This window comes from Pseudopodoces humilis, chromosome 1 (assembly GCF_049639895.1).
Source record: "Pseudopodoces humilis isolate 2021_Gansu_Grassland_sample_001 chromosome 1, ASM4963989v1, whole genome shotgun sequence".
Lineage (NCBI taxonomy): Eukaryota > Metazoa > Chordata > Aves > Passeriformes > Paridae > Pseudopodoces > Pseudopodoces humilis.
The window spans coordinates 8,233,082-8,248,380 of NC_142200.1; the positions used below are offsets into that span (position 1 = coordinate 8,233,082).

The 15,299-nt window shown below is 37.9% G+C and overlaps 1 protein-coding gene across 6 annotated transcripts in view; it reads right to left on the bottom strand.

The window, feature by feature from the left end:
* Positions 1–15,299, bottom strand: part of EFR3A (EFR3 homolog A) — a 76,145-nt gene that overhangs the window by 25,063 nt on the left and 35,783 nt on the right. For 5 of the 6 annotated variants that reach the window (XM_088058926.1, XM_088058932.1, XM_014256986.2 and 2 more), the window contains 6 exons: positions 14,613–14,762; positions 9,761–9,898; positions 4,930–5,008; positions 3,769–3,904; positions 2,469–2,633; positions 146–257 (listed from right to left, as the gene is read on the bottom strand). In XM_088058926.1, coding sequence (XP_087915052.1) covers positions 146–257; positions 2,469–2,633; positions 3,769–3,904; positions 4,930–5,008; positions 9,761–9,898; positions 14,613–14,762 — 780 coding nt within the window. The remainder of the gene's footprint in view (positions 1–145; positions 258–2,468; positions 2,634–3,768; positions 3,905–4,929; positions 5,009–9,760; positions 9,899–14,612; positions 14,763–15,299) is intronic. The other variant, XM_014256993.2, reaches the window with a different exon arrangement.

The following is a 15,299-nucleotide window of genomic DNA, read 5'->3' on the forward strand; positions in this document are numbered from 1 at the left end:
AGCTTGGTTCTGCATAGTATTTAATACAGCCCATAAGGAGAGAGAATTTGCATTTCACTTTTCTTAATGTTTTTCACTTCTTGATTATCAGGATTCTAAAATTTAGATTTTTAATTTGAAATTTTAAAATGTAGGATATACAAACCCAAGGTTACTGGGATCCAGCGATGAAGTTGTCCCCAAAACAGGTACTTTGCTCATAATGAACATCATGATCTCTGATCTCTGGTAATCTGGGAGATTGCTTCCAAAAAATCCTAAATAAAACCAGAAGAGAATCACAGAAGAAAAAGAGATACAGGGCCATTCTCTTTATAAGAAAAGCCTTTAAATACAAGGACTATATTAACGGTAGTCAAAACAGATGAAGAATAAACATATGATTTATTTTAGGGCATAATCTCATACTTATTTTTGCTGAATGATTTTATCGAGTCTTTTTCATGATACTTTCATACTAAAGTGACTATTAAACACTCACTTTAATACTCATAGTTTGGAATACTAAAACCTTCTAATTTTATCCTCCCCTAAATATACAATTTAAGAATTAAGTATCTGGAGTTTACTAACTTGTATAGTTATTTCTGTCTGTTAAGTCTCCAATAAATATTACAAGTGAGGGGGCTGAAATCCCAGAGACATACAAGTATTTTATGACTGTTGCTGTTTTTGGGGAGTGATGAGGTGAACAGCTTCCATGCCAGCACTATGGGAAGAAGAGCACTCCAGCACAGGGTACAGGGAGGGTTCCTGGACCAGGGGAACCTCATGGCAGCAGAAAGAGCCACAATGGCTGAGGGAGCCTGGGCAGGGCAGGAGAAATGTCAGGCACACACACATCTTCCCTGACTTAGAAGTATCTCTTAGGGAGTGCTAGCATCAGCTGGCAGGAAGGGCACTGCAGCTCTGCCAGCTCAGCCAGGGAGAGATGGTTTTCACTTGCAGAAGTCCCTGTCCTCTCTCTGTCCTCTCTACAGCCACCACAACTGAAGCAGCTGCCCAGACACAGCTCCTCCAATGGGAACAGCTGCCATCCCAGTGCCTGGGCCCTGCTCTTGTGGCAGCACAGCCACAGCAGTGGGTACAGCACAGTGCACCCAGGGAACTGAGATAATACTGTCATTCCCAACACTCCCCATGGAAAGAGATCAGGGGGGGTTGGGTTAATGGCAAGTCCAGTGTGACTCAAGTGCTTCCTGGCAGCCAAAAGAGCCAACTGTGCCCTGTGGTGTACCAAGCACAGTATCACCAGCTGGCTGAGGACATGACTGTCCCATCTGCACTGCACTGCTGCAGCCCTTCCTCAAGTCCATGCTTCGGGTGCCTCCATCTAAGAACATCAAACATCTTCAAGGGGAGCAGTGAAACAGGAGCTGCTGATCTCTCTTTGGTGGCCAGGGACAAGACATGAGCAAATGGGATGGAATTGCATCAGAGGAAGTTCAGATGGGACATTAGGAAAAGGTTCTTCACTGAAAGGAAGGCTGACCACTAGATCAGGCTCCCCAGGGAAATGGTCAGAGCACCAAGCCTGACAGAGCTCAAGCAGTATCTGGACAATGCTCCCAGGCACATGGTTTAGTTGAAGCAGTCCTGGGAGGAGCAGAGAGTTGGACTTAATGATCCTTATGTGTCCCTTCCAACTCCATATATTCTATTTTATTACTGTGCAATAGTATAACATTAACTTCAGTAGAAAGAAGCTTCACTTTTAAAGGTTGGTTTGTGGGGTTTCTGGGATTTTTTTTTTTTGATGGGGGTTTAGCATTTTAACTTGGGAGTTTTACTGAAATGGTGAGAAATACTCTACTATATACTTGTTACTGCTTTAGAAAGCTTCAAAGCAAGTGAAGGTACAGATCAATGAACAACATTTAAGTTACATCCCCCTTCTTCTTTAAGAAAAGGAATATACATCACAAATGCACCCCAATATACAACATTGCTATCATAAAGGGAAAAACTGAGAAAGGGGAAGAAAATAATTTCCAGTGCTATGCATTAAAGTACTTCAGTTAAGTCAGGGTAGCACAACTGGCCATTAGGTGTCATTGTTGCTACTATGTTTAACACTCATTTCTATCAATTTTAAAGTAGTACCTACTAAAATATGTATTGCTGTATACAACTGTTTGCACTGATTTTCATAAAATGACTAACAGAAGTTTGGTACTGAAGGTAGAGATTTCTACATTTCAAGGGGCACATAATAATATAACTAAAATTAATTTTAAGTTCATCTTGCCTATGTGCCAAGATTTCTTGGCTATATGCCAACATTTAAAAGAAAAACTTTTCAGAAATCAAACACATAAAACAAGCCTGAGAATGAGAGACAAACACAATCAGAGAAACCACGCCCAGTAATATTCCTTCATGATTCAAGCTGGCCCAATACTATCTCAATGGGGAAGGGGAAAAAGGGGAGGAATTTTAAGTGAGCCTGTGTCATCTGTAATACTCACCAATTGTTTGAATAATTGCATTCTGGACAATCCTCTCATCACTCTCCTTGGAGCTTGTGCTTAAAGTGACACTTTCTGCTGAACTGCGCCTGTCACCCAGCTCAAAGTCAACGCTGATGCGCAGGTGCTTCAACAAGGTATTGAAAACCTCCAGAACTGTTGGGCCTGGAAACAAGAAGTCACAGTGATTGCACCTGTCAAGGGGAGATGTCTGAAGAAAATTAAAATTGGGCTTTTCAATCCATTTTCACAAGTAATGAGAGTAGGATGATACAGAGAACCAAGTGAAATAAAGTGTTTGAGGCATCACGACTAGAGATAAACTTCTGAGGTCTGCCTACACCTTGATATTTTAGAAATTAACCTGGAATCAGGAAATACAATTAGGTAAGTATGCATAATCCATTATGAGCCACTACTGGGTCTGGCCAGGATGGAGGTAACCTGATTTTCCTTTTGTATGCAGCTTTTGCTCCACCCATCAAACTGTCTTTATCTTGATTCATGAAACTTCTCACATTCTTTCTACATCGTCCCTGTCCTGTGGGAAAGGCAAGTGCAAATGGGCACCATGCAAGTTTCAGATACAAAATAAGAGTGGTTGCTGAAATTAAGCATCAATAATTGATTAAATTGCAGGTACTTGCCCCTGAACTTCTGTACATTGGATCAAATAATGAGCTCTTTTGATCATATGGTAAAAGATTTCACAAGTTTGTGCATGCAAGAGGGGCTCATATTAAGAAGAAGGACAGGTTCAGGCTCAAGCTAATGAAGCAAAATAATATTTCAGCAGGACACCAAAGAACATCAGAAACAGAGCACTAGAGTGTGTATCTCCTCATAACTACTCTTATTTCAAGGAACTATCCTAATTTTAAATTATATATTTCACCTAATTTCAGCTGCTTTACAGTCAAATAAGGTAAAATTTCTCAAATATCATTCTACTCCTGCAATACTCAGGTCACAGCTGTATCACAAAGCGACAGTGCTCTTGACATTTTGTGGTGATGCACAGCTCTCTCAGCCTTCATGATTTCTTTCCAAACAGAAATACCTGCTTTTCACAATTTTTTCACTCGTTTTTCAATGCAAAGGATTATATGAGTCAAACAAGCAAGTACATATGCTTGAAGTAACTGTAAACCAAGTAAGATTTCACGCATTTTATCAGCACAAAGGAAAAAAAAACAAACAACATAAAACCTTCTCAAAATGTTTCCAATTAATCTGAAACCAAAGTGAAAATGAGCAAATTTATCCTTTGCCCTGATGCTTTTAATTTAATACAACTTACCTATTGATCCTTTAGCTGCTATTGCAACTGCTTCCAGAAGAACCTGAATAATGCCAGCACGAACTCGTGGTGAATCCTTTTTGCGGACATCAAGGTGTCCAAGGATTTCTTGTATTACATGATGGGAATATTGTGCCTATTAAAAAAACAGGCATGTTTTTTTGAAATCAAACAGAAAATCTTCATCTGTGACTTTAACAAGAATAAGCTTATACACCACTCAGCTATGGTCATGGCCATATTCCCATTCTGCAACATTTTCATTCAGAAATTTATCAAAATTACAATGAATTCATGACTAAATATGGATTCAAGAAACTGCCATGAGAAATGAAGCTATATAGGTTCATTCAGCCAGCCCACTGTACAAAAGCTCAGAGTCTTAAAATATCTAAGAACATCTACACGCACTTGGAATAGAAGCATGAAGTGGTCCTTCACTCAGCTATCTGCAGTTCAAAGAATTCAGCATCATTGATGTAATTTCTGAGAAAACTCAAGCTTTCTCCCACAAACCTGGAATTTTACACTTTTACCTTCTGGGCATCTGTGTTTGATGCAATCAAAGAACATTACCTTGATGTTTACAACAGACAATCACAGAGTCATAGAATGGCTTGAGTTAGGAGAGACCTTAAACACCATCTTGTTGCAAGCCCCCTCCCCTGGGTAGGGACACCTTCCACTAGACCAGGATGCTCAAAGCCCCATCCAACCTGGCTGTGAACACTTCCAGGGATGGGGCAGCCACAACCTGTTGCAGTGCCTCACTACTCTCCTGGTAAAGAATTTCTTCCTAATATCCAATCTCTCTACCTTCCCTCCTTCAGCTTAAGGCCACAACACAGGCTGTCCACTATTAAAAATCCTCAGCACAACAGCTGCAAGTGAAGTTGGTTTCTTGGGTTGAAAAAGCAGCACAGTTGTATTGGCACGGAGAAATAACCAACCTGAGAGACTTCTTTGTCAAGCACAGTGTCACAGCAGCATGGTTATCCTGCTCCTTGTTCTGGAGAAGGACCACCCCTCTACCCTCCCTCAGATCTTTTGGATTCTTTGACTTCATCTGTCTACCACTAGCATGGTGAGATGAGCATTGAAACCTCTCTCATGTGCTTGGAACATGTATGCATGGAAAAAAAATCCAGGAGGAAATACTACCTGTATCGAATACATGATGATTTTAAAGCAGGAAACAGCAAATTCATTAGGATCCCACAGCCTATGATGGTCTAAATGCCTGTAAGCAAAAATGAAGACATAATGAAATAATTACATTCTGCAGGTATAATAAATGGTATCTTGAGAATTTTCTCAAAATTCACCTCAAAGGGATTTTTTACTTACATAAAACTTCTATACAATGATTTATGAACTAGGTGAGAAATTTAGAACTTCAGAAAAGCACTTGTTTTCTAGGTTTAGGATGGGATCACTAAACATTTCAAGGCTGAACAGAAATTCCTGTTCCAGAAATTTATGGAACCTAGTTACACCAAACATATATAGTTAAGAATATACTGTTTCCACACAGAGTGCTGTGACATTAGATGCTTATTTACATGAAAGGGATCTGCTGAAGGTTGTAATGCCTTGAAAATTCCTACTCTACTGAAGATAAGCTGTTTTGAATTACAAGTTGCAGAACAATTAGGGCTGAATGCTCCATCCATAAAAGGAAGTCTAAGAAATATTTTTGTCTTCAAGGTGGCTTCATAAATAAAATATATGGAAAACAAAAAATGAGCTTCTCTTCATGTGTATATGCCTTTATGCTCTGGAGCATTTTAACACTTACTGCAAGAAATATCAAAACAAAATCCAAATAATAAATGCATCAGTTTCTCTTTAAATGGAATAGGAACCACAAATGATAAAAATAATTACCAGAGTTTCAAGCAAATACAAAAAATTCTGCTTAAGCAGAAACGTGGAAAGCTATGACTAGGGCACACAGATTTTTGCAAAAAGGATATCTGCATCACTGAAAAAGCATAAAAAAAATAGTTGGTTTTCAGTCTAGAAGGTTGAATAAAAGGTAATTTTGGATGCATTTTAATTGGTATGATTTAGTTTTTAAAAAAATCAAAATAAATCCACAAACAAATTCGCCAATGAACAGCAAACATGTCAAATCAACAAAATCTTTACAATGGAAACTGAATTTGTGTTCCTAAGCAGCTATCTCAGCTACAGAATCATTACTGCTCTCCCTTTCCTCCAAGAACTTAGGAAACATATAAAGTTGCTTGAAACGGCAACCTCAAAAGCCCTAGAGGTGAAAGAAGTCAGCACTGTGAATACAGGAGGACTGGCTGGATGGTGTAACTTACTCTGGCTAGAATCCGGAGATCTCAATTCCCTCACTAGGCAGCCGCTCCCAGCCCAGTCACCTGAGTACACAGGTCTCCTTCAAGGCTGATTAAACCAGATGACACAAAGCAACTCCTGTACCCTAAATTATCTTGCACTCCATTGCAGAGATTAAAAAAAAGTTCTGCCATTTTGACACATCACATACCTTTAACAGAAATCCCTAGAGGAAAGGATGTCAGGAATTTTAAAGGTATTTGCTGGCCAAGACAACAGCAGATTTGCATTACTAAATATCTAACTCCAGTACCTGTTGGGGATAGCTGCCTTTCTTGTGCACAGGTATATTTAATCCTGCCTTTGGATAGAAAACCAAACAAAATTACTCCTTTAAATTCTACAAGGCTTAGTGGTCCTTGTGTCTTCATGTCTTCTTCGTCTCTTAATATCATTCCAGTACAGTCCATCATATCTTGTACATGATAGCTTATTTTAGCTAATGTATTTTATTTGCCTCATCAAATGGAAAATCATACTCCCCACTATCTTCTGATTGGAACTGATCCTTTAATCTTTCAGGGCAGCATGTGTTCTCCTTTATCCTTGACAGTTCCTACTCATCTGCCCCAAAGATCCATTCAGGCAGATTATGTTCAACTGCATCCCACATCATGTTACCAACAACAACAACAAATTCCTCTCTAAACAAGACATACAGTTTTATTTTGTCAGGAAGGCCAAGTATTAGCTGCTTCACATAGATGAACTGCTGGGAAGAAGCCAGGGGGAAGATGACGATCACAGTCTTGGTTAAAGCTGTGTCTAACAGCTCAATGGGCAGCATGCTTTGTATACTGGAATTTTCTTCCTAAGGACAGCAGGATTAGATTCCTGTAGGTGAAGTATTTTACTGATCATAAGAAGTGTATTCAATGTAGTTTTGTTTTTGCAAAAGATAGTAAAGGGTATTTTTAGTATGGTGTATTTACTTCAGTTAAAACTGTCACACTTTAACTCTTATTTTATTTTTTTTTTTCAAATTACATTTCTTTCAAAAAAGAATATCTAATAATGATTTAAAGACATCCTATTGCTGGATTAACAAATGACAAACTCTGCCTTCCATTGATATCTGGTGCATATATATAGCAAATGTGCACAATTAGTTCTCTCAGTTTCAAAGGAACAGAAGAACCAATAATACAAGTTTCTGGGGAGAGAGACACTGAATTCTTTCTCAGTGCACACATGCAAGTAACCCTTAAAGTAATACATAACAAATTGATACTGAGGATCAGAAAGCATAACTGAGGCTTGCATGTATGGGAATCTATAAAATATTCTGCTCATGCATCATGTTTGCTGAAAGAATATTGAACACCAGTCTGTTCATATTGCAAACCTCTGCACATGTTATGTGGCAACAGACAAGAATGGAAATGCAGTTGTTACACTTGGGAAGTTTCACCAGATTTCTGGATCTTCCTGAATCTGTCTGATCTATTCACCTTTGCAAATCCATGCTAAGTATACCTCAATAGCTTCTGACTGTTGACACAACATAAAAATTTTTTTCAGGTAATGTTAATGTAATATTTTTTGACTTTCATCAAGCAATTAGTGAGATTGATATGTAAGATTTTATTACAAATTATTATTTGAGAGTTTCTAGCTACTGCATGTAGACACTTATAACTTATGGAGATTTTCTAAGGCAAGGAGAACTAACGTCAATCCAAACCCATACCAGGAGACTGACTTCCGATTTCTACTATCTTCATTATATTTAAACCCCTCAATCACTGAATAAACCCTGCCTCATGATGCAAGCAGCTCTGCTTTCTCAATTGTGTAAAGAAGTGGCAGCATGTTGCCTGATACTGCAGCACCACATGAAGCAAGCCCTCAGGTGAGGAACTGAACCTGCACCTTCATGTTAACATTGTAATAAGAGACCTTATCTATATTTCCAGAGTTTCCCTAAAAGCTGTGAAATAGCTGAACATTGTTAGAAGAAACGGTTTTGTAATTAGAAGCTAAGTCAGGTTTTTCAATCCGATAAAGTGCAACAGACCATCTCAAACTTTCATTCTAACTGTTCTGTCATTCACAAAGTGAAGCTGATTAGATCAAGCTCTCCCTTTTTGTTAAGAGAAATAGCTTGAAATTGCATTTTCTGCATCATGCTCTTCAAAAATACTAAACCTTTACAGCAGTCATTTCTAAAAAGAAACATTTGGCAATTTCTCTTTAAAGTGAAACACAAAAATAGTGACTACAAAAACTATTAATAGAACAGACAACATATTCTGAGTAACTGGTCATTATCTACTCATTCTGGTGATAAATGCAGCATGTGGCATGTTGAGGCACACACGGAGTCAACTGGCTCCTTACAGTCATAGCATGTAAGAAACGAAAACAGGCTGGAAATAATACTTTAGAGATGTAGATTTAGATTAGCCACAGGAAAAGCAGCTATGATGCCTTCTCAAATCCCAAACCAAGCACTACCTCTAGTCTGTGGAATCAGGAATTATTCGTAGGAAACTTCCCCGATACTAAAATGATTCAAAAGACTGAAATCACTGCAAATGATGATAAAGTTTTGAGATAAACCCACAAAAAAAAATGAGATGTGGAAAGAAAGCAGCTGCAGTACAGTACCAAGTAGTCCATCCATACTGTTTAGTACCTAAGTGTTCACTGTGATCACAGGTATTTTGGAGGAATGCAAATTTTAAATGTAGGAAAGAATGAGTGTTTTTTAATAAAACACTCAACTTTGCAACAGGAACTTCCATCAGGTTGGTATAACAGATACATACAGAAAGTAAGGGAATGGTACAGCTCTTTGCCGTCAATGTTTTTTCAGGATAAACAAGGGGTTACAAATGTTTTCTGCCTTTCACACCAACCCTATCTTCATTTCCAACTTCTGTTCTAAACACTAGTAACTTGAAAATGGCTTTTGCTAACTTGAAGGTCTTTCAGTGTACAAATAAAATACTTAATCTTGGTGGGAAGAACTAGGCCATTTAAGAGAATGTATTCCTGTACCTGGGATGTACCTTGAAAAATCTACAAGAAGAAGCAAGAAAGTCTCCTCATCACCAGGAAAAGTCAAGGTTTGAAAGTGGTATCACTGAGTGTTAATACATCAGGCATAATTTGTACTGTGTGTTCTTGTGCACAAGGCGCATACTGTATGCATAGGTGCCACTCATTCCTAAATGAGCTGTCAAATACATTCCTAAAAGAATATTGAAACAGGTTCTGGAAGAAAATGTCAGGAAATCACAAATTGTAACTTTACAGGGCATAGTATTCCTTTGTGCTTCTTCTATTTTACTTGGTTTGTCTCTCCAAGGATTGTAACACTTATCTATGTGGCATTAATAACTTGGATAAAGTTTCACATTGAAAAAAAACCAAAAGGCCAGCTGAAGCAACAACTCATGTAAATTACTGGATTTCACTTCTAAAAATCAGTAAAGCATTCCTCCATAATTGCCTTCAAGTTTACACACAAGCAGCAAAGAGATTAAAAGAGGGACAACTTTTCTAAGAAATGTGAATGGAAACCTTTGAGCTGAAAAGTAGATAGAAATTTAATGCAACACAATTGAGGATGAAATAAAGAAAACCTCTTAAGATCTTCCACAAATTTCCAACTTACGCAAAAACTGGTCTGACAGCATTATTCATATTTCCGTAGGTTGCTCGTCCCAGTAGTTCCCTGAAACAATTCTCAGCCAGCACAGAAGGATTTTCTTCTTTCACTCCTGCTGTAGGAGAGGATGGGGGGCCTATTCTGCTGAAATAAGACAAAATGCATTGATTATATTACTAATATTCACCTTTTCTTTACTGTATCCACCACCTTAGGTATTAAAACAGTCATGAATCAGACTCTTGAAGTAGGCAAAAACTGTATTTCAAATATGCATCAAACCAAAATTCTGAATAAAGTATTTTATTCTCTTATAGCAGAACCATAGGTCATCATCTGTTCACTCAGTACTGACCACTGTATTAGTAAATATTTATATGGCAAACACAAAAGTTGATAATATTCAGTTAACTTGTTACCTACCACATTTCGACAAAACACTGTATTGCTAATAATGAATGAAGGCTGTGAAACCACTAAAAGAATTTAGACAGAATCTTAGTGATATTGTTCAGATTAATGATCTCATTCATCCACCCACTACTGAGTCCACACTGTGTGGGTGAGCATTAAATGAAAACTCCAATACTTCTGCACAAACAGATGGCTTGTGAGTTGAAAAAAAAAGTCTGAGTGAACTAATTAGAACATTATCACCCACACAGTTACCTCTAAACAGTGTAGATGTTGCTCAGCTTCTACCTGAGTGTCTTCCATCATTGCTATGGACAGGGCACTGCTGAGCCCCTCGCTGTGGGCACCGTGGGGAACACAGGTTTCAGAAAGAAAGCAAACAGCTCCCCCTGGGGTACCTCCATTACTTACCAGGAGTCACTGGACCTACAAGTGGCAACCTTTTCTCTCCTCTCACCAAACACATTATAGGAACTTAAGAGAGGATTCATTCACTTACATTAACATTTTGCATCTTTTAGACTGCAGAAACCAGTACCCTAAACCCTTGAACACAATTTCAGTTCTGCAGTGCAAGCTTGTGTGTTAAATACGTTTGAAAGTGTCAACCAAGAACATTCAGTTTAGTTAAGCATCATAAAAGCTTTAGAGCATTACAGAAAGTTGCAAATTGAAATGTCACTAGTCAAATGAACATGTTAATGTATCTTTTGACGGCAAAAGGTTTTCTAGTGTTTCGATACTACTGAAACCTAAATTTGGCCATATGAACATCCTGTTGCCTCTGGAAACATCAGTGTTTCAGAAGTTACCACAACAGCACTAGCTTGTCAGATTTTAATAACAGAAGAGTCTCAGGAAGCCTGTTAGATATGAAGAAATAGTTTTACAAGTGCAGCATGATAATCATTTTAAAAGGTATGACAATTTGTATATAATCCACCACAAGTACCACAAAACTCCAGCTTTATCTAACTGCTGTGCCACCCAACCTCTCTTTCCTTCCCCTGTACTTCCTGGACTCTGATCTAAGGAGATGGGCACCCTTCTCAGCAAGCAGAAGTTATAAGAGATAGTGTAGGACTAAAATTTCCATTGCTGTTTTGACACAGATTCCCTAAAATACAACAGCATTGCAAAGGTGGGTGTGTGGGGAAGAAAGAAAAAAGCAGGCTTCATAGCACTCAGCTAAGTCTGTCTGAAAGAATTCCAGTTAAAATGACGTAAAATAAGTTATTTTTTAAGTGCTTGTATATGCAAACCTATAGAAGCACTCCAGCACTGCTTGGGAGTCTTTAGATGAATCTTCCTAGTATAAAATGTTACTCTTTGACTGCATCAGAATGTCTAAAATTACCTTGTGTTGTCTGTAGGAATAACATTTTATTTGAACTTTAACAGCACCTACCTCAAAGTATTTGTCAGTAAGTGTTCCTTGACATTGTCAGATAATAGACAATGAATATCGAATGCTCTCTTCAGTTTTATAAAAAATCTTTGTACAGCCTCTTAAATTTCTAGATTCAAATGAGGAATTCATACTCATTTTTTTCTGACTTGGGTTTTCACAGAAAAATCAGAAATCCTCTGAGAAATCCAACTGCAACGGTTAAGAAAAGAACAGTAGTATTCCTCTGAATCTAGATCTTTTGTACTACCACAAGAGGGCTGAAAATGTGCTTTACAATGAAATGGGCAAGGCAAATGTCCTTTAGCTGCTCTACTGGCTTTTTTCATGGGTAAGCTCTATCACAAGTGGCAACAAGGACCTGTGTCACCCTGAAAATTAAAACTTCTGATCTTGTTTTCATAGTTTCTAGCCACTTTCTCAGGAAAGTAACTATAAGCATAGATATTTATACATTCCATTAAAGAAATGTCTTTTGAGGGATGTTTCTCACGACCAGTGTGGTTGGGAAGGTGGTAACCTAACCATCCAATCCCTGGTTGTTGTTGAGAATTTATAAATACCAGAATCATGGAATAAATCGCTCTCTTTTTCCTGTCATACACTGAGCTGCGTCCGTGTGAATCATTTAACGTCCAACAGCTACAGACCTGGAAGGAGGATGTATTCAAGTACAGCAGTTTCCATAGCAAACTCCTAATCACAGACTTAAACCAGCTCACAGCAACTCAGCAACTTAAGCATGAGACTTCTTAAATGCCACAAAATCAGGATTGGCCAAAGATACGACATGACCTGTGAAGGAAGACTTAACCACCACTTATGAGCAGAGCAGGTACAGGAATGTTTATGATTCACTCACACTGAGAAAGAAATAAATTCTAACCTTCCTCTAAAACAGAATTTGTATGAACATTACAGATATATCAGAAGGATTTGAAGTCAAGTTTACATTAAGTGCTAGAGTGCTCCTCTGCCTGCAATAAGGCTGGCAGGTTTAGCTCCACAGACATGAAGAACACGTCACAAAATAAAGAAATTACCAATTTCATACATCCCTTCCCTAGTATGGAGATGCATATAAATAGACAGACACATAACATAATGTCTGATAGGCACTTAAGTAGAATGTGCACTCAGATATATGAACAAATAATGACATCCACAAATACAATTGTATTTTTAAAAAGTTACTTAAATAGTAAATTCTTAACTCCAAGAAGTGTCTCATCTGGTATGCACTCAAATTAATCTTGAATTAAGCTGTAAAGTTCAACCAGCTAAAATTACATTGACTGTTAAGGTAAGTACATATATGTACTTCAGCTTTAACAAAAATAGGTTTTTCTTCTATGGATTTAAGTTGGGGGTATTTTCTGGAATTTGTGCCCTTTCTCAAATAATGCTTTGACTCCATCTGCCAGAACAGTATGTACCTTACTCCTACTCTTCAAGATGTCTCTGTGCTACACAAACATGAAGTCACATATAAAATAAAATGAGAAATTGTCTGTAACATCATTTTAAGACCAGCAGGTAACAATTTATGAACACTGTTTTCAGCTTTTCTGTCATATGCACATCATAAAAGGCCCCTACATACCACTTCACTTGGAAAATCATTAGTCTTTTTTTTTCATGTTCAATGCACATTATAGGACAAGTTTCAAGCATAGCACTTCAAAAACTTAAGTTGCTTTTTGAGAGATTTGTTTTTCTACCACTACTATTGCCTTGCTCCACAGATGATAAAAATCACTCCTGCAGTACATATAAAACTGATCCACTTGAAGTGGTTAATCCAAATCCTACTTCAGTCAGTTTTTCCATCAGTAGTTAATTTACTTCTGCTATAAAAAGGAAAGTGTATGCCCGAGGGAACTGTAAAGAGTACCAAAGGAAAGGTACAGCTAGAAGCCTTGCAAGAGTAAGCAAAGGCAAACCAGGCTCTCCTTGCTCAAACAGCAGCTTCAGAAACCTTTCTCTCTTACTCAGATCACCCTTCAGATGAAAAATTCAAGTGGGTATTTCTTAGATATTGTGTGGGCCCTTAGTTATATGCAGTAAATAGGTAAGGCATGGACAGACAGCCAACTATTGATTTTAGTTATTTAGTCTGAAAATTTGTTTTAGAGATAACACAGGTACTGGCAGTCAGAAATAACAGAACAAAAATAAAGCTGAGGAATTGAAAAATAAATGCCAAAATTCAAACGAAAAAAAGAGAAACTGACAGATCTTGAAAGCTGAGTGAAAGCATGAAAAGCTTGTTGTAATAGAAAGGCTGCTGAGCCTCTTAGCAGGCAAGTTTTGAAGCAGCCAGAGTTGGACATGGAATGAATATTTAATTTGCTTGCACCACTGAAGTTGGTTTATGGAAATTTCCCAGTCCTAACAATAAACAGATTTTACACCTAAATAATGTTTAACCAGGGACCAAAAAAAAGGAGACTTTTCAATTGTAAGGTGACTAGCATCTCTTCACCTTAACTGTCATAGAGATATTTTTTAATAGCTTTTTGCAAATGTGGCAAGTAATATGCCTAGGAGTCACTGAAAGTGACTCAAGAGAAAAAAAAAAGGGTGTATACATATAAACAAAACTCTAATTCCTTGCTCCAAGTACTGTTTCAGCCACAACAAGCAGTTCTTACTAATGGTTAAAGGAATTGAACCCTCAAGTTTTAACAAATCTAAGTAACAAAATCATTTGAGTCACCTAAAAGCCTTTGCTTACTCATCTCTGCATCTGATCCAATAAAACAGAGTTTACAATTTTTTCCAAGTCAAAATATGAACACATAATTTCTGGTATAACTTTTAGGCCTACAGAATCTCAAACAAGTGAAAAATAGTGGTTGAAAAGATATTGAGACAAGAAACATTAAGAACCATTATGCAGACCTATACTATCAATTTCAAGGAGCCTCAGCTAGTAAAGGTGAGTTGTTGCTTCTACTAAAAAAAAATAGAAGGATATTGATCATAAAAACTTAGCCTAGAGATTGCTTAAATAACCACGCCAGTGACAATTACCTGTCAATATCTTCTATTTTCTGCATGTTGAACAGCAATGATGGCACTATCTTGTCCATGTGCTGAGGCTCCCATATAGTTGCTCGAAGTTCATCATTAACTGTTTTTCGAACCACTCCCTGAATGCCCCTGATTCCAGCAATTCGGATCCTGAGGAAGGGAAAGAGGAATTACTCAGCACCTTGCAGCACCTTGCAGTAGGGCTCTGTACCTACTGGAGAGCAGCAGTGAAGTAGCATGGAATTCCAGTAGGTTCTCACAAGCAGCAACTGGGAAAAGTGGCCAATCATTATGGTTGCCCATGTTTTCTCTGAACACCTTTAAAACCAGTAAGGAAGCTGACAAATTAAACAATTCAACAGAATATGGCCTGTAAGGATAAAGCTGACACTACTCAACGAAGACTCAAACTTTGTACATCACCTCTGACAAAAGTCCCACGGATAAAACCCACCAACTCTACCCAGTTTACCACCCATCTGTTGAAACTTTGCACAATCTCAGCCTATTCTAGAGCTGAAGAAAAATGGGAAGTTACCACAACAGAGCTGAAGTAATATCTAGCACAGCCATGTGACTGTGTCATTAGATGCTGTAATTAATGCTATGGATTAGTCAGAAAAGGTCTTTAAAGATTTCTGAAAGATCCACAAGATCTGAAAGATCACAAGATCAAGCAAAGGATAA